The 22280-nt window shown below is 43.7% G+C and overlaps 2 protein-coding genes across 3 annotated transcripts in view; one reads left to right on the top strand and one right to left on the bottom strand.

The window, feature by feature from the left end:
- The window catches only part of LOC106577336 (glutaredoxin 3), a 36006-nt gene extending 21883 nt beyond the window's left edge, over positions 1–14123 (bottom strand). Inside the window, exons 1-4 of one of the 2 annotated variants that reach the window (XM_045687660.2) lie at positions 13880–14123; positions 12809–12917; positions 7081–7155; positions 675–879 (exon numbers count right to left, since the gene is read on the bottom strand). In XM_045687660.2, coding sequence (XP_045543616.1) covers positions 675–879; positions 7081–7155; positions 12809–12917; positions 13880–13944 — 454 coding nt within the window. In that variant the 5' untranslated portion in view covers positions 13945–14123. Of the gene's footprint in view, positions 1–674; positions 880–6912; positions 6994–7080; positions 7156–12808; positions 12918–13879 lie in introns of those variants that run through there. The other variant, XM_082978769.1, reaches the window with a different exon arrangement.
- A 529-nt stretch (positions 14124–14652) lies between these two features.
- LOC106613726 (uncharacterized) lies at positions 14653–18100 on the top strand. Its single transcript, XM_014216283.3, has 4 exons — positions 14653–15058; positions 15732–15887; positions 16374–16436; positions 17335–18100. The coding sequence occupies exons 1-4, from the start codon at positions 14984–14986 to the stop codon at positions 17362–17364; spliced, it is 324 nt and encodes a 107-aa protein (XP_014071758.1). The 5' UTR covers positions 14653–14983; the 3' UTR covers positions 17365–18100.
- Positions 18101–22280: the final 4180 nt, after the last annotated feature.

A 22280-nucleotide genomic window follows, 5' to 3' on the forward strand; every position in this document is an offset into this window, starting at 1 on the left:
CTCTCCTCCTCCACCACCACCCGGCCTGCCTCTCCTCCTCCTCCACCACCCGGCCTGCCTCTCCTCCTCCACCACCACCACCACCCGGCCTGCCTCTCCTGCTCCTCCACCACCACCCGGCCTGCCTCTCCTGCTCCTCCACCACCACCCGGCCTGCCTCTCCTGCTCCTCCACCACCACCCGGCCTGCCTCTCCTGCTCCTCCACCACCACCCGGCCTGCCTCTCCTGCTCCTCCACCACCACCAGGCCTGCCTCTCCTGCTCCTCCACCACCACCAGGCCTGCCTCTCCTGCTCCTCCACCACCACCAGGCCTGCCTCTCCTGCTCCTCCACCACCACCAGGCCTGCCTCTCCTGCTCCTCCACCACCACCGGGCCTGCCTCTCCTGCTCCTCCTCCACCACCGGGCGCCCCCGCCCCCCCCCGGCCTGCCTCTCCTCCTCCTCCACCACCAGGCCTGCCTCTCCTCCTCCTCCACCACCAGGCCTGCCTCTCCTCCTCCTCCACCACCAGGCCTGCCTCTCCTCCACCAGGCCTCCTCGCTCTCACCAACACACAGGCAGACCCACAACCCCCCTCTGTCTCTCTCTAATTACCAGGCCTGGCCCCTGTGTGTTTTCCACAGCGGGAGCCTGTTCATGAAGACCACACACACACACATACACACACTTTACCGCAGCGGGGTTCCTGGGGGGATCCCTTCATGAAGAGCATGCAGGGTGCTGCGTTGATCAGTCTCTTCAGACGCTCATTAAGGTCATCTTTAGGGGGCTCCGTCCCTGGCCCGCCCAGCCCCCCCGAGCTGACCGACAGCCTCTGGACCTTATTGGTCAGCTCTGGGGCATGAGCTCCGTCCAGCCTGTCAATCTTCTGGCCACCCTGAGACCCACCAGAGGGTGGGGGGAGAAAGAAAAATAACATTAATATTTTAACGCAATGGTTTTTCTTTTTGTTTGCATGTTTGTATTATTCTAGAGGAGGAGGGTTGAGAGAGAGGGAGAGATCAAGAAAGAAAGGGTGAGAGGCCGAGAAAAAGAGAGAGAGAAAGAAAAAGAAAGAGAGGTTCAAGGACAGGAGTCCTCTCCCAGTTAGATGTTTGGCATGTTAAAATCATCAGTGAAGGCCTGACAGAAGGCCTGATGATACTAACTGTGGAGAAGCTGTAAACTAGGTTATAGTTCCACAGACATGTGACTAACATGTCTGTGGAAGAAAAAAAAATTGATCATATTACTCCAGTGCTAGCCTCCCAACACTGGCTTCATGTTAAGGCAAGGGCTGATTTCAAGGTTTTACTGCTAACCTACAAAGCATTACATGGGCTTGCTCCTACCTATCTTTCCGATTACCTACACGTACGCTACGGTCACAAGACGCAGGCCTCCTAATTGTCCCTAGAATTTCTAAGCAAACGGCTGGAGGTAGGGCTTTCTCCTATAGAGCTCCATTTTTATAGAGCTCCATTTTTATGGAATGGTCTGCCTACCCATGTGAGAGACGCAGCCTCAGTCTCAACCTTTAAGTCTTTACTGAAGACTTATCTCTTCAGTAGGTCCTATGATTAAGTATAGTCTGGCCCAGGAGTGTGAAGGTGAACGGAAAGGCTGGAGCAACGAACCGCCCTTGCTGTCTCTACCTTGCCGGTTCCCCTCTCTCCACTGGGATTCTCTGCCTCTAACCCTATTACAGGGGCTGAGTCACTGGCTTACTGGTGTTCTTCCATGCCGTCCATGGGAGGGGTGCGTCACTTGAGTGGGTTGAGTCACTGACGTGGTCTTCCTGTCTGGGTTGGCGCCCCCCCCTTGGGTTGTGCCGTGGCGGAGATCTTTGTGGGCTATACTCGGCCTTGTCTTAGGACGGTAAGTTGGTGGTTGGAGACATCCCTCTAGTGGTGTGGGGGCTGTGCTTTGGCAAAGTGGGTGGGGTTATATCCTGCCTGTTTGGCCCTGTCCGGGGGTATCATCGGATGGGGCCACAGTGTCTTCTGATCCCTCCTGTCTCAGCCTCCAGTATTTATGCTGCAGTAGTTTATGTGTCGGGGGGCTAGGGTCAGTCTGTTACATCTGGAGTATTTCTCTTGTCTTATCCGGTGTCCTGTGTGTATTTAAACATGCTCTCTCTAATTCTCTCTTTCCCTCTTTCTGTCTTTCTCTCGGAGGACCTGAGCTCTAGGACCATGCCTCAGGACTACCTGGTATGATGACTCCTTGCTGTCCCCAGTCCACCTGGCCGTGCTGCTGCTCCAGTTTCAACTGTTCTGCCTGCGGCTATGGAACCCTGACCTGTTCACCGGACGTGCTTGTTGCACCCTCGACAACTACTATGATTATTATTATTTGACCATGCTGGTCATTTATGAACATTTTAACATCTTGACCATGTTCTGTTATAATATCCACCCGGCGCAGCCAGAAGAGGACTGGCCACCCCTCATAGCCTGGTTCCTATCTAGGTTTCTTCCTAGGTTTTTGGCCTTTCTAGGGAGTTTTTCCTAGGGAGTTTTTCCTAGCCACCGTGCTTCTTTCACATGCATTGCTTGCTGTTTGGGGTTTTAGGCTGGGTTTCTGTACAGCACTTTGAGATATCAGCTGATGTACGAAGGGCTATATAAATAAATTTGATTTGATTTGATTTAACAGAAATGGAATAATGTGTCCCTGAACAAAGGGGGGGTCAAAATCAAAAGTAACAGTCAGTATCTGGTGTGGCCACCAGCTGCATTAAGTACTGCAGTGCATCTCCTCCTCATGGATTGCACCAGATTTGCCAGTTCTTGCTGTGAGATGTTACCCCACTCTTCCACCAAGGCACCTGCAAGCTCCCTGACATTTCTGGGGGGAAATGGCCCTGGCCCTCACCCTCCGATCCAACAGGTCCCAGACGTGCTCAATGGGATTGAGATCCGGGCTCTTCGCTGGCCATGGCAGAACACTGACATTCCTGTCTTGCAGGAAATCACGCACAGAACGAGCAGTATGGCTGGTGGCATTGTCATGCTCGAGGGTCATGTCAGGATGAGCCTGCAGGAAGGGTACCACATGAGGGAGGAGGATGTCTTCCATGTAACGCACAGCGTTGAGATTGCCTGCAATGACAACAAGCTCAGTCCGATGATGCTGTGACACACCACCCCAGACCATGACGGACCCTCCACCTCCAAATCGATCCTGCTCCAGAGTACAGGCCTCGGTGTAATTCCTTCGATGATAAAGGCGAATCCGACCATCACCCCTGGTGAGACAAAACTGCGACTCGTCAGTGAAGAGCACTTTTTGCCAGTCCTGTCTGGTCCAGCGACGGTGGGTTTGTGCCCATAGGCGACGTTGTTGCCGGTGACATCTGGTGAGGACCTGCCTTACAACAGGCCTACAAGCCCTCAGTCCATCCTCTCTCAGCCTATTGTGGACAGTCTGAGCACTGATGGAGGGATTGTGCGTTCCAGGTGTAACTCGAGCAGTTGTTGTTGCCATCCTGTACCTGTCCCGCAGGTGTGATGTTCGGATGTACAGATCCTGTGCAGGTGTTCTTACACGTGGTCTACCACTGTGAGGATGATCAGCTGTCCGTCCTGTCTCCCTGTAGCGCTGTCTTAGGCGTCTCACAGTACGGAAATTGCAATTTATTGCCCTGGCCATATCTGCAGTCCTCATGCCTCCTTGCAGCATTCCTAAGGCACATTCACACAGATGAGCAGGGACCATGGGCATCTTTCTTTTGGTGTTTTTCAGAGTCAGTAGAAACTGCCTCTATAGTGTCCTAAGTTGTCATAACTGTGACCTTAATTGCCTACTGTCTGTAAGCTATTAATGTCTTAATGACCGTTCCACAGGTGCATGTTCATTAATTGTTTATGGTTCATTGAACAAGCATGGGAAACAGTGTTTAAACCTTTTACAATTAAGATCTGGCAAGTTATTTGGATTTTTACGAATTATCTTTGAAAGACAGGGTCCTGAAAAAGGGACGTTTCTTTTTTAGTTGAGTTTATATATAAATATATACACAGTTGAAGTCGGAAGGTTACATACACCTTAGCCAAATACATTTAAACTCCGTTTTTCACAATTCCTGACATTTAATCGAAGTAAAAATTCCCTGTCTTAGGTCAGTTAGGATCACCACTTTATTTTAAGAATGTGAAATGTCAGAATAATAGGAGAGAGAATGATTTATTTCAGCTGTTATTTTGTTCATCACATTCCCAGTGGGTCAGAAGTTTACATACACATCAATTAGTATTTGGTAGCATTGCCTTTAAATTGTTTAACTTGGGTCAAACGTTTCGGGTAACCTTCCACAATTTTCCCACAATAAGTTGGGTGAATTTTGGCCCATTCCTCCTGACAGAGCTGGTGTAACTGAGTCAGGTTTGTAGGCCTCCTTGCTCGCACACGCTTTTTCAGTTCTGCCCAAAAATGTTCTATAGGATAGAGGTCAGGGCTTTGTGATGGTCACTCCAATACCTTGACTTTGTTGTCCTTAAGCCATTTTGCCACAACTTTGGAAGTATGCTTGGGGTCATTGTCCATTTGGAAGACCCATTTTGTGACAAAGCTTTAACTTCCTGACTGATGTCTTGAGATATTGCTTCAATATATCCACATAATTTTCCTGCCTCATGATGCCATCTATTTTGTGAAGTGCACCAGTCCCTCCTGCAGCAAAGCACCCCCACAACATGATGCTGCCACCCTCGTGCTTCACGGTTGGGATAGTGTTCTTCGGCTTGCAAGCGTCCCCCTTTTTCCTCCAAACATAACGATGGTCATTATTGTCAAACAGTTCTATTTTTGTTTCATCAGACCAGAGGACATTTCTCCAAAAAGTACAATCTTTGTCCCCATGTGCAGTTGCACACCGTAGTCTGGCTTTTTTATGATGGTTTTGGAGCAGTGGCTTCTTCCTTGCTGAGCAGCCTTTCAGGTTATATCGATATAGGACTCTTTTTACTGTGGATATAGATACTTTTGTACCTGTTTCCTCCAGCATCTTCACAAGGTCCTTTGCTGTTTTTCTGGGATTGATTTGCACTTTTAGCACCAAAGTACGTTCATCTCTAGGAGACAGAACGCGTCTCCTTCCTGAGCGGTATGACGGCTGCATGGTCCCATGGTGTTTACACTTACGTACTATTGTTTGTACAGATGAACGTGGTACCTTCAGGCGTTTGGAAATTGCTCCCAAGGATGAACCAGACTGGTGGAGGTCTACAATTTGTTTTCTGAGGTCTTGGCTGATTTCTTTTGATTTCCCCATGATGTAAAGCAAAGAGGCACTGAGTTTGAAGGTAGGCCATGAAATACATCCACAGATACACCTCCAATTGACTCAAATGATGTCAATTAGAATATCAGAAGCTTCTAAAGCCATGACATCATTTTCTGGAATTGTCCAAGCTGTTTAAAAGCACAGTCAACTTAGTGTATGTAAACTTCTGACCCACTGGATTGTGATACAGTGAATTATAAGTGAAATAATCTGTCTAAACAATTGTTGGAAAAATTACTTGTGTCATGCACAAAGTAGATGTCCTAACCGACTTGCCAAAACTATAATATGTTGACATGAAATTTGTGGAGTGGTTGAAAAACGAGTTTTAATGACTCCAACCTAAGTGTATGTAAACTTCCGACTTCAACTGTATACACACACACACACGTGACCAAAGGTATGTTGACACCTGCTCGTCGAACATCTCATTCCTAAATCATGGCCATGATATGAAGTTGGTCCCCCCTTTGCTGCTACAACAGCCTCCACTCTTCTGGGAAGGCTTTCCACTAGATGTTGGAACATTGCTGCGGGGACTTGCTTACATTCAGCCACAAGAGCATTAGTGAGGTCGGGCACTGATGTTGGGGCGATTAGGCCTGGCTCGCAATCGGTGTTCCAATTCATCCCAAAGGTGTTTGATGGGGTTGAGGTCAGGGCTCTGTGCAGGCCAGTCAAGTTCTTCCACACCGACCTCGACAAACCATTTCTGTATGGACCTCTCTTTGTGCACGGAGGCATTGTCATGCTGAAACAGGAAAGGGCCTTCCCCAAACTGTTGCCACAAAGTTGGAAGCACAGAATCGTCTAGAATGTCATTGTATGCTGTAGCGTTAAGATTTCCCTTCACTTGGACTTGCCCAAACTATGAAAAACAGCCTCAGACCATTATTCCTCCTCCACCAGACTTTACAGTTGGCACTATGCATTGGGACAGGTAGCATCCTCCTGGCATTCGCCAAACCTAGGTTTGTTCATTGGACTGTCAGATGGTGAAGCGCGATTCATCACTCCAGAGAACGCGTTTCCACTGCTCCAGAGTCCAATGGTGGCGAGCTTTACACCACTCCACACTTGGCATTGCGCATGATGATCTTAGGCTTGTGTGCGGCTGCTCGGCCACAGAAACCCATTTCATGAAGCTCCCGACGAACAATTCTTGTGCTGACGTTGCTTCCAGAGGCAGTTTGGAACTAGGTAGTGAGTGTTGCTAATGAGGACAGACGATTTTTACGTGCTACAGCACTCGACAGTCCCGTATTGAGCTTGTGTGGCCTACCACTTCACGGCTGAGCCGCTGTTGCTCCTAGACGTTTCCATTTCTCAATAACAGCACTTACAGTTAAACGGGGAAGCTCTAGCAGGGAAGAAATTTGACCAACTGACTTGTTGGAAAGGTGGCATCCTATGACGGTGCCACGTTGAAAGTCACAGCTCTTCAGTACAGGCCATTCTACTGCCAATGTTTGTCTATGGAGATTGCATGGCTGTGTGCTCGATTTTATATACCGGTCAGCAACGGGTGTGGCTGAAATAGCCGAATCCAATAATACTTTTGGCCAAGTAGTGTAAATTAGTTTTTTACAATACTTGACTCAACTTAAAGAAGAGGAAGGTCGGGACTGAGGCAATAAGACTCACCTTAAAGAAGAGGAAGGTCGGGACTGAGGCAATAAGACTCACCTTAAAGAAGAGGAAGGTCGGGACTGAGGCAATAAGACTCACCTTAAAGAAGAGGAAGGTCGGGACTGAGGCAATAAGACTCACCTTAAAGAAGAGGAAGGTCGGGACTGAGGCAATAAGACTCACCTTAAAGAAGAGGAAGGTCGGGACTGAGGCGATCTCATATTTCTCTGATACCTCTGGCACTGCTTCTGCCTCCAGCTGTAAGACAGAGAGGAGGGAGGAAGGGATGGAGGGAGAAAGGGAGGAGGGAAGGAGGGAGGGAGGAAGGGATGGAGGGAGGGAGAGAGAGAAGGGAGGAAGGAATGGCGGGAGAGAGAGAGAAGTGAAGTAGGGAGGAAGGGATGGATGGAGGGAGAGAGAGAAGGGAAGGGGGAGGAAGGGATGGATGGAGGGAGAGAGAGAAGGGAAGCGGGAGGAAGGGATGATGGAGGGAGAGAGAGAAGGAAAGGAGGGAGGAAGGGATGGATGGAGGGAGAGAGAGAGAGAAGGAAAGGAGGGAGGAAGGGATGAGGGAGAGAGAGAGAGAGAGAAGGAAAGGAGGGAGGAAGGGATGAGGGAGAGAGAGAGAGAGAGAGAAGGAAACGAGGGAGGAAGGGATGGAGGGAGAGAGAAAAGGGAAGGAGGGAGGAAGGGATAGAGGGAGGGTGAGAAGGGAAGGAGGGAGGAAGGGATAGAGGGAGAGAGTGAAGGGAAGGAGGGAGGAAGGGATGGAGGGAGAGAGAGGACAAAGCAAGGGAAGAGGAAGGGAGAAAGAGATGGAGTGAATGAGGGAGGAAGGGAAGGAGGGAGGGAGAGAGAGAGGGAGGACAAAGCAAGGGAAGAGGAAGGGAGAAAGAGATGGAGTGAATGAGGGATCATCCACACAATGTTGATAACCCTTTGTTCCCTTTCCAAGCTATCAAACAATGTCTGCATCCACACATGAAGAACCCCACTGAATTTCCCCTCAACACTAGGTTTATTTAGCCAGGAGGCATCACCCTTCAGGGAGAAAATAAAGCACACATTCACCACTTTGATATGTCTAACAAGCAAGACAAATGAGAGAGCAGAGCAGCAGCATCTCCTGCTCTGCTCGTGGTGCTGTGATTGGTGATGGATAGTTGCTTTGTTCTTGACAGTGGTGGCAATCCACCAGGACCAAATTAAAGGAACTAGTGTGACCACACACCTCAAACTACCAGAGGAATAAAATAGTTCACGTTTGCATTTACTTTAAAATCATTTTATATATATAAAACAATAGGCTACATGTGAGGAAACACAATGATGTTTCTGATTTCAACAGGGGTCAACACTGGACCGTCACACAAACAGGGCTTTTGAAGGTTTCTATTTCACCATGAATCTCCAGAACCCCCCCCAGGCAGAGGAAAGTAAACCAACATTGATGCACAAATTGACCCAGAGATTGTTTAATCATATTTAGCTAGCACATATTGAAATCCATAAATCACTGAGCCAGGTTGTCGCAGCCAGCCATTACAGACAGGCGATTACAGACATCACTTATTTCCTGCCTGGAGCAAACTCTGCTGTTTGTGTTCCTGATCCATGAGGCAGGGCATTATGGCTGACAGACACTTATAGGCTATATGAACACAACCTGCATTAATGCTGGGAAACATAGCTATGAGGATGGTAAAATATAGTGACTAAATATTTATAGTAAAATGCTTGTTTCCATTTGATATGGGTAATAACAGTGCTATTGATTGGTTAGAGACAACGTAGGCTGGTACAGAAACAACAGACTCATATTGGAGTATGTAGGAATGTTGTTCATAGTTGGAAAAAATAACTTGAAACACAAATTAAGAAAATAGCTGTTTTCCAGTGTACAATATGTAGGATCCAATATCAATCTACTGCTCTTGGATATATTCTTCATTCCATTACTTTAAATGTGTGTGTTGTGTGTATTGTTGTGAAATTGTTAAGATATTACTTGTTAGATGTTACTGCACTGTTGGAGCTAGAAACACAAGCATTTCGCTACACCCGCAATAACATCTGCTAAACATGTGTATGTGATCAATAACATCTGCTAAACATGTGTATGTGACCAATAACATTAGACAAATAACATGTGATTTAAAATGACACCATATTCTCTATATACCTAGTGTACTACATTGCGCCTGTGGGATCTGGTCAAAAGCAGTGCACTATGAACGTAATTCTACATCTCTTCAGAATACTCTAAAATCTCAGGATATAAAATAAATGTGGAAAAAACTGGAGAAATAAATAATAAAAATAATACTAACTTATGATCTACAGCAATCTTTTAAGTGGACCACAAAACATATCAAATATTTAGCGTGCTTAATGAGGGACAACAAACAAATATATATATATAAAGATAAATAAATGTTAAACAAAAAAAAAGAACTTAACTAGGCACTCAACAATACTCAACAATATGAAAGCTGATCCACTTAAATGGAATAATCTTCCCATAAATCTTACAGGTAGAATAAACCTCTTCAGAACGGCATGGATCCTAAAGTTTTTATATTTATTCTGGGTAATACCAATCACCCCAACGAAGACATCATTTTTTTTTTTTAAGTATGCTTGGCAATAATATACTTTATATGACCAAATAAAACTCTGAATTAAATGTAAAGTTTTACATCTTCCTAAGTCTGAGGGAGGTTTAAACCTCAGTCTATCCAACTGACAACCTCTTAGAAAAAAATATGAACAATTGGATCTTGGGCTTTTGCAGTGAGCATATTACCGCCACACCGATTCCATGTGACCGTTGAGTCATGGTAATCTCCTTTTATACACTCTGGACATACTTTGGTAGTACCCAACTTGCTAACTACCATCAGGTGCTAATGTCCTGGTACTCAGGGCTCTATTGTCTGTCCTTCAGGTCCTAAAGGCCTGGTACTCAGCGCTCTATTGTCCCTCCATCAGGTCCTAATGTCCTGGTACTCAGGGCTCTATTGTCCGTCCTTCAGGTCCTAAAGGCCTGGTACTCAGCGCTCTATTGTCCCTCCATCAGGTCCTAATGTCCTGGTACTCAGGGCTCTATTGTCCCTCCATCAGGTCCTAATGGTCTGGTACTCAGCACTCTATTGTCCCTCTAACCACTCTGACATCAATGCAAATGCAATCTAAAATCACATCAAACACTTATCATTAAAACAGTTGGCCTATCTTACATTTAAAACTCACCTCACTGTGATGATCAATTTGAAGAAAGAAGTTCAACAGCAGGTTGAAACAGAGTAAAACATAATTGTTGTGGATGTTGTTTAAAAGCCTAACACAACGAAATGAACAATGCTTTCTAAGGTGATAAATCATTCAAAAACACTCACGCATATTTTACCTTATGCCTATAGGCTTATGAGCCCAAGCCCCCCCCCCCCCCAAAAAACGGAATTAAATTGATGAATTTGCCGTTATACAATACATAGCCTACTGCATATTACCATGGCAGAAAAACATTATTTATTTTTTTACCTGATTTAAGATGTCTTTGGTACATAATTGGTCTAGTCTATACTCCAGATGAAATGAAGTAATGGCCTTTGAGTGTGGACTGTATTATTATGCATACTGGTGGACTGGTTACCTTCTGCTACGCTGTAAAATGTCTATCCATGAGTCAGGGAGAGAACGTATAGCCCTAAGCCATGCTGTTGGTTCATTGATTGTTCACAGCGGCTTACAGTTAACCTACACTTAGTGAATTAGTATTTGATTTAGAATAGTCTAGTAATAGGGAACGTTTTATATTTTCAGAATTAATTGGGTGACATATTACCTTTAATTGGGTGACATATTACCTTTAGCTATACAGAATATCTCCTCCTCTCTCTCTCACATATTACCTTTAGCTATACAGAATATCTCCTCCTCTCTCTCCTTTAATCCTTTCTGGAGTGCACAGTCACATATTACCTTTAGCTATACAGAATATCTCCTCCTCTCTCTCCTTTAATCCTTTCTGGAGTGCACAGTCACATATTACCTTTAGCTATACAGAATATCTCCTCCTCTCTCTCCTTTAATCCTTTCTGGAGTGCACAGTCACATATTACCTTTAGCTATACAGAATATCTCCTCCTCTCTCTCCTTTAATCCTTTCTGGAGTGCACAGTCACATATTACCTTTAGCTATACAGAATATCTCCTCCTCTCTCTCCTTTAATCCTTTCTGGAGTGCACAGTCACATATTACCTTTAGCTATACAGAATATCTCCTCCTCTCTCTCCTTTAATCCTTTCTGGAGTGCACAGACGGGCTGTCAACAGTTTAGTGAAATGTGTTTCCTTGCGAACAGATTTGACTTTGTTTCCTGAATTGAAGCACTAGGTAGCTGCAGGAACAAGGTTGGAGAGCCCATGGCATACAGAGTTTGGGGGGAATATCACCTGTCGGGCAGCGAGAACATGTAAACAGTGGTGGATACATGGAGTGAAATAAGGGTTCTTCTATTTATTTCTCAGCTGCTCATAATATGCGCCGCTATAAAACCCAAGTAGCCTACAAAACGGAGCGGTGGGAAAGCTGGCAGTCTTTATTCACTATTAGAGTGCATACAGATGACAGGTATTTTCCCCTCTGCTCCCTGATCCTTGTTCCTGCCCCCTGTTCCTGCCCCCTGATCCCTGTTCCCTGTTCCTGCCCCCTGATCCCTGTTCCCTGTTCCTGTTCCCTGTTCCTGCTCCCTGATCCCTGTTCCCTGTTCCTGCCCCCTGTTCCTGCCCCCTGATCCCTGTTCCTGCCCCCTGATCCCTGTTCCTGCCCCTTGATAATGGGCCATTCAAAATCGAAACTCATTTTACATATTACCAAAGACAAGATTAAATTGAGAATAGTCTGGTGGGTGAAAATATGACCACTTGATGAGAGAACAGCTGTGCAGCCTGAGGCAAGGAACAAGAACACAAGCTTTTTCTTCTACTTTCTCAAATCATCAATAGTCTTTTGTCCCACCATGCAGCATATACAGGTTTTGATTTCTGAGAAATTCTAAAGGTTTGTATCATTCAAAACTAAAGCTGCCAAATAACTCTAAATCTAGTGTATAGGACCTGTTTCAAATGGTCACTTTTACACTCAGCATAGCCACTTCCTATGCTCACTCGCTCCATAACGGTATCCAATTTAACATCACTACATGTAACATCCATCACAAGATATAGTATGTGTATCAGGCATCATGTAACATCCATCACAAGGTATAGTATGTGTATCAGGCATCATGTAACATCCATCATAAGATATAGTATGTGTATCAGGCATCATGTAACATCCATCACAAGGTATAGTTTGTGTATCAGGCATCATGTAACATCCATTACAAGGTATAGTATGTGTATCAGGCATCATGTAACATCCATCACAAGGTATAGTATGTGTATCAGGCATCATGTAACATCCATTACAAGGTATAGTATGTGTATCAGGCATCATGTAACATCCATCACAAGGTATAGTATGTGTATCAGGAATCATGTAACATCCATTACAAGGTATAGTATGTGTATCAGGCATCATGTAACATCCATCACAAGGTATAGTTTGTGTATCAGGCATCATGTAACATCCATTACAAGGTATAGTATGTGTATCAGGCATCATGTAACATCCATCACAAGGTATAGTATGTGTATCAGGAATCATGTAACATCCATTACAAGGTATAGTATGTGTATCAGGCATCATGTAACATCCATCACAAGGTATAGTTTGTGTATCAGGCATCATGTAACATCCATTACAAGGTATAGTATGTGTATCAGGCATCATGTAACATCCATTACAAGGTATAGTATGTGTATCAGGAATCATGTAACATCCATTACAAGGTATAGTATGTACCTTGACAAACATGGCGTGTTTGTTCTCCTTGGCCAGCTCTCCCATCACATCGTTCATCTGACTGCACTGAGGGGCCCATGCTGCCTGGAAGTGGACCACCGTCAGGAACCTGGTGGAACAGAGAAGTCACATTAGATTGGAATGGTGTAAGGCCGTAGGTGCACCGGTGAGGCTCATGGAAGAGACAGGTGTCAGATCTCAGCATAGCAATAGGTCTAAAACAGCACAACTTTATAGTGACACACAGATTCATATGCTAAAGATGTGGGACATGCATGCACACTTGCCAGCTACTGTCTACCATCAATAGGCCGAGCTAATTCACACTGTTGACATCCATTAATTCTTACTTCCCATACACTGATGATCATGCACGAGATCACATGACTAGGACACTGGATCATAACAGGTCTTCTGGAATTCAACATTATCTTTTATAGCCTACTTGTAATGATGGATTTCAAAAGCACAATAACTGAATGGACCTAGTTAGCTACAGAATTCTGAAATGGGCAGGCACCTGATGTTATGTAGGATAACACTAGTCATGTCTGATAAAGGGGGGGTTAATCTCTCCCTTTCTTATAAGGGCTAGACCTAACGTTACATTATCAGGCATAGTATATAATGTCTGCCTAATAGAAAGGCTCACTAGGCTCTGCCATTTCGTGACAAGAATTCCACATGAGTTCAAGACACAAGAGCCTGACTGTTTATATCAGGTAAACACATCAGCGTGTACAATGGTCAATTACATTCACACCATGTACAATAAACATGTATGTTATTAGCTAGCTAGATGTCCCAAGTTCGTTGTCGTCCCGACGACATGCTAAAGCAAATATCCGCTAAAATAGCTAAGCTAGTTAGTTGCGCTTTCATTTGAAGCAGCTTGATAACGTTAGTTAGTCCCTAACATGGTGAAGCTACATGGTGAAGCTAGCTAGCTAAATTTCGATATAACAGAAAAGTAACTATCATAACAAGCTAAATATCATATGAGGCATTTTTGAATGAAAACCATTCAATGGCTAATTACTTAAATGTCATGTTATTAAATTATGCACATACTTGCCAGCCTTTGATAGCAAGTCCTCAAACTGCTGCGAGGATGTTGCCTCCACAAAATTCGCCATGTTTTCAGACGTGTGTAATCGCTTACCGAGCGATTGGCAGAAGATACAAACCTTCCTGTTCTGCTTGTTAACACTGAGCTGAACGGGGGTCGGAACGCAGTCGTGGTTATATTTAAACCCTGCGCTAGATATGGGTCTGAAAACGTACCTCCATGCAGGGATGGGATATACCACTGTACTCCAAAATGTGGACTACAGTGGCATATCACATCCATGAATTTAGGTACATTTTCCCGAACCATATCTCACCTGGCTCCGAAGTTAATAATGTAACGATGACTTTGTTCCGACCCCAGTGCAGCTCAGTGTAAACAAGCTAATGGTAGAGTCGGTATATTCTAGCAACTATATGGATGGAACAAGACATAACTACCTACACAGAGTCGGTCTATGACTGATCTATGAACTAAAAATTAATAACCAACATGTAAAATACAAGCATAGCTATATTATTGTTTAATTGCACAATATTATTATAATTCTAATGGAGAAAATGTATTGAGCATGCATTTGGTAGCGGGAAGAAGATAAAAAAAAAATGTAATTTGTCCTCATATTCCACAAACAAATAAATTCAATCAATCGTATTTAATAAAGCCCTTTTTACATCAGTAACTGTGACAAAGTGCAATACAGACAGACCCCCTCTACTTGAAATGGATTCAGGTTGGCTGTCTATCATTGGGAGTCTTTCAATAAGACACTTTCAAAAGTCAGAAGCAGAGAAATCAAGAGGTGGTCATGTCCTTGCGGTAGAAAAGCGAACTGAAAGTGAAATAGCTAACCAGGTAGCCAGAGATTGAATCGTTTTGTAGCCATTACTAGTTGTAATTTCATTGATTTTGTTTTGTTTTTGATATCGCAGCAGGACGTTTCTGAAAAGACCTCGTTACTATTAACTAACTAGCTAGCTAACTGGACGTGTAGCATTTGTTTGCTTGCCAGCTATCTAACGTTACTGTTACCTTTGACATTTGTGTTATTAAATTCAGTCGATAGATTCAAATAATAATAATAGGTCTAATCATTTTCCACAACCATGGAATATATGACACCCCTCCAGAAGAAGAGACGCCACGAAGGAGACCTTCAACCCTGGAGAGATTGTCAGGCGGTATGAAGCTAACCTTCCTTAGACACTTTTATTTCCCTTGAAACCCGACGTTGAATTGCATTGCATTCTAGTTAAGGCGGAAATTAGCGTTATGTTTTTTTTTTACGATAAAAATACATTTTTATTCAACAATATTCTGGATTGTAGAGGCCGTGAGAGGAAACTTCCCGGATTTCAAGGGCTCATTTCTGTCCGACGAAGAACTCAATGCAATTCAACGTCGTGTTTCCAGACAATAACGTTAATAGTAGCCTATTTGCTTTAGTGAAAACATTGTTGCTATTGGTGTATTTATAGTTTAGCTAACACCAGTCTATAGCTGTCCAGTTGGCTTGTTGCTATTTTTAGGCTAAATCATTTAATAGTGATTTATTGGTTATCACGTGTGCAATGTGTATTTATATTGCTACTAGTTTAGCTAACCTTTCATGCATAGTTGGTTGTATGGGTGCTCGCTAGCTAAGCTAACGCATAGAGAACTAACGTTAGCTGGTGTTTACATTTTTTAAAAGCCCGTGTAACTATGAATACGTGCTACACAGTCTCTCATTAAGAAACGTTCTCTTAGTACATTAGCTAAGTGAATGAATGCATACCTATAACCATTTAGCTAACTAAATCGATCATTACCTGTCATGTTATACAACTATACTGCATTGTTTTGAATCCTCAGAAACGACTGTGCAACAGAGTGGGAGTCTGCGTCCAGGTTGAACATGGCGGGATGGTGACTGACAGTGCCATGGATACATGGGATGCCAGCATGCAACAGCAGAGTGTCCCAAACAGCAACAGCGGTGTCGGCATCAACCACCCAGCCTCTAACATGGTAGATATGCGTATTCAACTATTTTGGCATCTTTGTTGCATATTAAACTATTTTTGGGATCTTTGTTGCTACAGTCAAGGCAAAAGGAGTTAGCCTCCCACATGCATTGCAGGAGTGTTTTTATGGTCCATGTTTTCCTCCTAAATGATAATGCTGTAAGTCGCTCTGGATAAGAGCGTCTGCTAAATGACTAAAATGTAAAAATGTAAATGTAGTAATAAATGTTCATAGGTCAAGCAGTAAGAGATACTAGACCTACCCATGACCCCATGCTTCCTCAACATCTTATCTCTAAGTTGTAGCCTTAGCTATCTTTATGACAGTCATTCCTCAATGCTGGTGATGTCAAGGAAGCAATAACTGTTTGGGAAATAGCATCTCATCCTCAAATGTTTTATTGCAGAACTACAATATGACAATCCATTAAATAATTGAGTGTAATTCTTGCCGTAATAACCCTCCAGGCTCGTGTTTTCTCTTGTACAGGTCTATGCAGTCCATGCAGTCCAAGGCAGCCAACGTTGTAATCGGTGCCTGGCAGGGGAGCCTGTAAGTAGTGTCCTGATTTTTGCCTGAACATATCCCAGTAGTGTGGATGACTGATATCATATATCAGTGTGTAGGCCAAACCCAGCATTTTGTAGAAGTCATCCAGAAACACCAAAACAATGGGATTTAACAGCTATAGCACATATAAATAAACATTCCTTATGCTAATATGGGATATTATGTCTCTTACTTTGGGGACAATTGTTGCACCTACAAAATCAACATAAATAAAGATACCCATTTTAGAAGGGTTGGCCCTCAGACTAAAGAACCTACCATATTGACTCTGGAGCGCTTTGCTCTTCATGCTCACCTTGGGCCGCGTCAGCATTCTGGACTTTCTAATGTCAAAAGGGTTAATCAGTCCCTCCAGGTTTCTGCAATGACTTTTTGTTGTTGTTGCTAAATCAACAATTCCTTGCATATTATGCGAGGGCTTGTAAATTTGACCAATCACTGCACTCTTTCCACATGCAACAGTCAAATCATCGCAATATTGTCACATAAACCAGGCCCATCACGCAGTACAAAAATAGGGCTTGCAATTTCAACCAATCTGAGTACATTTACTGCATAATATAGTTAAATGAAGCCACACATCAACAAATCCCCCCCCCCCCCCCCCCCCCCCCCCCGTCAGCAGTTTCACAACAAATTGGTATATTGCCATGCAAAATGTCAGGGTTGCCGCAGCAAAATCAAGCCGCTGGAGGGACTGGTTAATGAACATGACATGGGTTTCAGTCCCAAATGGCACCCTATTCCCTATATAGTGCACTACCCTATTCCCCACACAGTGCACTATATAGTGGAGAGGGTGCTATTTTGGGATGCTACCATCATGTAAAGGGTTTGTTCCATAAAGATTACCTGTGTCACATAATGAGTCTCTTCTCAGGGGCACATTAACCACATCATGGGGTATTGATTGGTTATCGTCATGATCAGAGATTGTTTGAAGAACTGAAGGGTCCTTGAGGATGAAGAGATTTGATTGATTGATTGATTGATTGCTTGATCAAGCCATTGTGTATGTGGCTGTGAACGTTTTATCAGTGTGCCTTGCCTTTTCTTGCTTTTAACCACAAACACTGTATTGCTTCATGGAGAGCCTCACATGTTTACACTACCTAACACTGGTATGGGTAAAATGGCTACTAACCAGACAGTAGACATAATAATTTCATACCGTCTTACTAACATTCTGTTTGAATGGAAAGATAACCACTACAGTGTAGTCTACATACAACCATAAGGAATGAGCCATCAAGCCACCATTAATACTGTAACTTTACAATGTAATGTGGATACTCATTTAAAGTCAATGGATCTATTAAAAAAAATGACTTATTGTCCCAGTATCAAGACTGCTTCTAAAGCTGCCAGGAAATATACATGTAAATAATAATAATATTGATAAGTAAAAACTTTTAAAGTTATATCATTATTAACCTTTTTGAAATGGATAATCCTGTCTGCAAATATATTTTTGTGAAATACATATTTGATATATATTTTTCTAAAATGTAATTGGCTGAATATAAAATAAGAAGTTTGTAACAATGTTTGTGCTAATTGTTTAATTTTGGATAGTGTCCTGAATTTAGTGTTAATCTCATGAACATTTTCAGCCAGTTTTCAATAGTTTGATCTACACTTGAAATGTAGGGCTGTTTGACAATGATTTGTCTATTTCCCACTAGATTTGGTTTTGTGTTGTCTTACAATGATTTGAAGCCAGTTTCCACCTTGCCAAGCAGTGATTTTTATGCAAGGAATAGACAATAGTTGATGCTGTTAAATTTCAGGTTATGACTCAATGTAATAGTTTATTTTTAGTACAAGAAAAGCAACTTTCAATAAAGTATGATTTGATGAACAATGTGTGGACATTTAGATGTGTTTTTGTGACTACTGTTTCTTCATTGTTATTCAATACCTTTTTTTATATGAAGCTTATTTCCACATGCCATCTATTCATGGGCTTCTGCTGCCTGCTGTACATTGTGTGGATCTTTACCCTACGACAGTCTGGTATGTTTACTAGTGAATTATATGTGAACAGCATTTATTCTGTTACATTTCTGTCTCTCTTGTTTGAGGATATGTTTTGTTCTATATTACTGCTAGCTGTGTTTGGTTCACATGTCTCATGTCAGGAGGTAGCATATACTGTAGCTATCATCCCTATTCTTATCCATGGACTTTAACTAGATCACACATTTTCAGGCCACTCTTCTATTCCAGTATTTTTCAACTCCCCTGCCTTCTAGAACGTTAGCATAGTTTGTATCCTATCCTTCGAGAACGTTAGCATCCTCCGTATCCTATCCTTCTAGAACGTTAGCATCCTCCGTATCCTATCCTTCTAGAACGTTAGCATTCTCCGTATCCTATCCTTCTAGAACGTTAGCGTAGTCCGTATCCTATCCTTTAGAACGTTAGCATTGTTTGTATCCTATCCTTCTAGAACATTAGCATAGTCTGTATCCTATCCTTCTAGAACGTTAGCATTCTCCATATCATATCCTTTAGAACGTTAGCATTCTCTTTTGGGTGTTGTATCTTACCCTTTATGATAGTTTCCAGTCCACCTCATATGATACGAAGTGATTGGCGGTTATAATGCCATGATAAATGATATATTCATAGATATCAGGGTATCAACATTATGGCTCAACAGATGCAATAGGGGAGGGCTAAAGTTTTGAGGAAAGTCAACCAGGATGGATTAATGAGTATTACCCTTACAATCTCCCCTGTCCTCCCCCAGTACAGCCCAGTGTACTAACAAGAGAAATCCATGTGTTCTCACACAAAGCTAGACCTGAGGGAAATGGCTCTGAGGGCCTAGATTTTCAATAATGTAAGACAATAAAGCTTAAGCTTGAAACCTGCTGCAATATGCTACAAGTGTAAAGAGCTTAGCTGCTAATAAAATGGAAAAGAGAAATACCTCCAACTCATATTGGGAGATCAAGTATGCCCCAGAAGAGCCCTTCATGAAGACGTAATGAGCAGGGTGATGATATAGTCTGCGTTCAAAAATGGCACCCTACATAGTGCACTACTTTGGACCAGGACCCATTGGGGTATGGTCCAAAGTAGTGTACTATGTAGGATATAGGGTGCCATTTGGGATGGATGCAGGCTTCACACAGACCAACCCTGACAAGTATCATTTTATGGATGTGGAATTATTTTGATTTCCTTAGGGATGTTTTGGACAATTGCACTTTTCATGTTCCCTTTCGGTCCCCTCTATTTTCTCCTGATCATCTGACTGGTCTGACTGCTACTGACACCCTGATCTGACTGCTACTGACACCCTGATCTGACTGGCCTGACTGCTACTGACACCCTCATCTGACTGCTACTGACACCCTGGTCTGACTTCTACTGACACCCTGGTCTGACTGCTACTGACACCCTGGTCTGACTGCTACTGACACCCTCGCCTGACTGCTACTGACACCCTTGTCTGACTGCTACTGACACCCTGGTCTGACTGGTCTGACTGCTACTGACACCCTGGTCTGACTGGTCTGACTGCTACTGACACCCTGATCTCACTGCTACTGACACCCTTGTCTGACTGCTACTGACACCCTGATCTCACTGCTACTGACACCCTTGTCTGACTGCTACTGACACCCTGGTCTGACTGGTCTGACTGCTACTGACACCCTGGTCTGACTGGTCTGACTTCTACTGACACCCTGATCTGACTGGTCTGACTTCTACTGACACCCTTGTCTGACTGCTACTGACACCCTTGTCTGACTGCTACTGACACCCTGATCTGACTGGTCTGACTGCTACTAACACCCTCGTCTGACTGGTCTGACTGCTACAGACACCCTCGTCTGACTGGTCTGACTGCTACAGACACCCTCGTCTGACTGGTCTGACTGCCACTGACACCCTCGTCGGACTGGTCTGACTGCCACTGACACCCTCGTCGGACTGGTCTGACTGCCACTGACACCGTCGTCGGACTGGTCTGACTGCCACTGACACCCTCGTCGGACTGGTCTGACTGCCACTGACACCCTCGTCGGACTGGTCTGACTGCCACTGACACCCTCGTCGGACTGGTCTGACTGTTACTGACACCCTCGTCGGACTGGTCTGACTGTTACTGACACCCTCATCTGACTGCTACTGACACCCTCGTCTGGCTGAGTTGCCATGCTTCTCCACAGGGAACCAGACAGATGTAATGGTTTCTCTGCTGAACAGCACTAGGTCAGACTCCTGGAATCTGACCTGCTTCTCCACAGGGAACCAGACAGATGTAATGGTTTCTCTGCTGAACAGCACTAGGTCAGACTCCTGGAATCTGACCTGCTTCTCCACAGGGAACCAGACAGATGTAATGGTTTCTCTGCTGAACAGCACTAGGTCAGACTCCTGGAATCTGACCTGCTTCTCCACAGGGAACCAGACAGATGTAATAGTTTCTCTGCTGAACAGCACTAGGTCAGACTCCTGGAATCTGACCTGCTTCTCCACAGGGAACCAGACAGATGTAATGGTTTCTCTGCTGAACAGCACTAGGTCAGACTCCTGGAATCTGACCTGCTTCTCCACAGGGAACCAGACAGATGTAATGGTTTCTCTGCTGAACAGCACTAGGTCAGACTCCTGGAATCTGACCTGCTTCTCCACAGGGAACCAGACAGATGTAATGGTTTCTCTGCTGAACAGCACTAGGTCAGACTCCTGGAATCTGACCTGCTTCTCCACAGGGAACCAGACAGATGTAATGGTTTCTCTGCTGAACAGCACTAGGTCAGACTCCTGGAATCTGACCTGCTTCTCCACAGGGAACCAGACAGATGTAATAGTTTCTCTGCTGAACAGCACTAGGTCAGACTCCTGGAATCTGACCTGCTTCTCCACAGGGAACCAGACAGATGTAATGGTTTCTCTGCTGAACAGCACTAGGTCAGACTCCTGGAATCTGACCTGCTTCTCCACAGGGAACCAGACAGATGTAATGGTTTCTCTGCTGAACAGCACTAGGTCAGACTCCTGGAATCTCGTCAGCTGATGTACAAATCATCATGGACTAACTTTGTAGTACATTAACATTTTATTGCTTCTTTTATTGCCTTATGCTGTATATAGCATTTGAGTATTATTTTTCTATATTTTTTTATCTGTGTTTTAGATTCAGTGAATCATTAAAGAATAAGAGATGCTAAGAAAGGTGACAGTTTCTCTTTCTGCTCTTTATTAAACTCTGACCTTTTCCCTTTATGAATGTGTCCTTCACTGGATCCCATCTTACAGCATGTCCACCTACTTTGGTTCAGGCTTTGATCCACAATATTGCATTTAAAGTTCCACCCATGTAGTGCAAGGTGACCCCGCTCTCCATTGTTCCCTATGGGAACTCTATACTTGTGGAGCTCTTTCTTGTCCCTCCCTCAAAAAGTAGTCCCCTTCAGTGACAGAGTTCTACAGAGATGCAGAACAAAAGGTCATGCACAAAGACAGCCTTTTCTACAGTCTTGGTGGGATGGTGCTCTGTTGAACTGTTACAAAACGCTGATCAGTGTTTTGAAGCAAGACGAGGAGAACCAATAACTCTAACTGGTCTATTAATAATTCATAGTGCTGAGCGAGTAGTGATTTTTGAGGCCTGTTTAACTTTGATAATTAAAATATAATCCGTTTTCAATTTTGGTTTCAGAAAAATGTTTTTTTTACGTTAAATGCACTGCCATTACTGCTTATCACCCATTAAACATTATTTATTCACATTCATTTAATAAAATATTTCAGTTTTTGTGTATATTAAATGTGTTTTATTTAATGACTATTTAATTCTAAGTC

The sequence above is a fragment of the Salmo salar genome, chromosome 01 (assembly GCF_965601325.2).
Source record: "Salmo salar chromosome 01, fSalSal1, whole genome shotgun sequence".
NCBI lineage: Eukaryota > Metazoa > Chordata > Actinopteri > Salmoniformes > Salmonidae > Salmo > Salmo salar.

Coding starts and splice junctions, on each gene's coding strand:
- LOC106613726 (XM_014216283.3), top strand. CDS start 14,984: ATGGAATATATGACACCCCTCCAGAAGAAGAGACGCCACGAAGGAGAC. Junction 15,059..15,731: donor CCTGGAGAGATTGTCAGGCG/GTATGAAGCTAA, acceptor TTGAATCCTCAG/AAACGACTGTGCAACAGAGT. Junction 16,437..17,334: donor GGTGCCTGGCAGGGGAGCCT/GTAAGTAGTGTC, acceptor GTCTCTTCTCAG/GGGCACATTAACCACATCAT.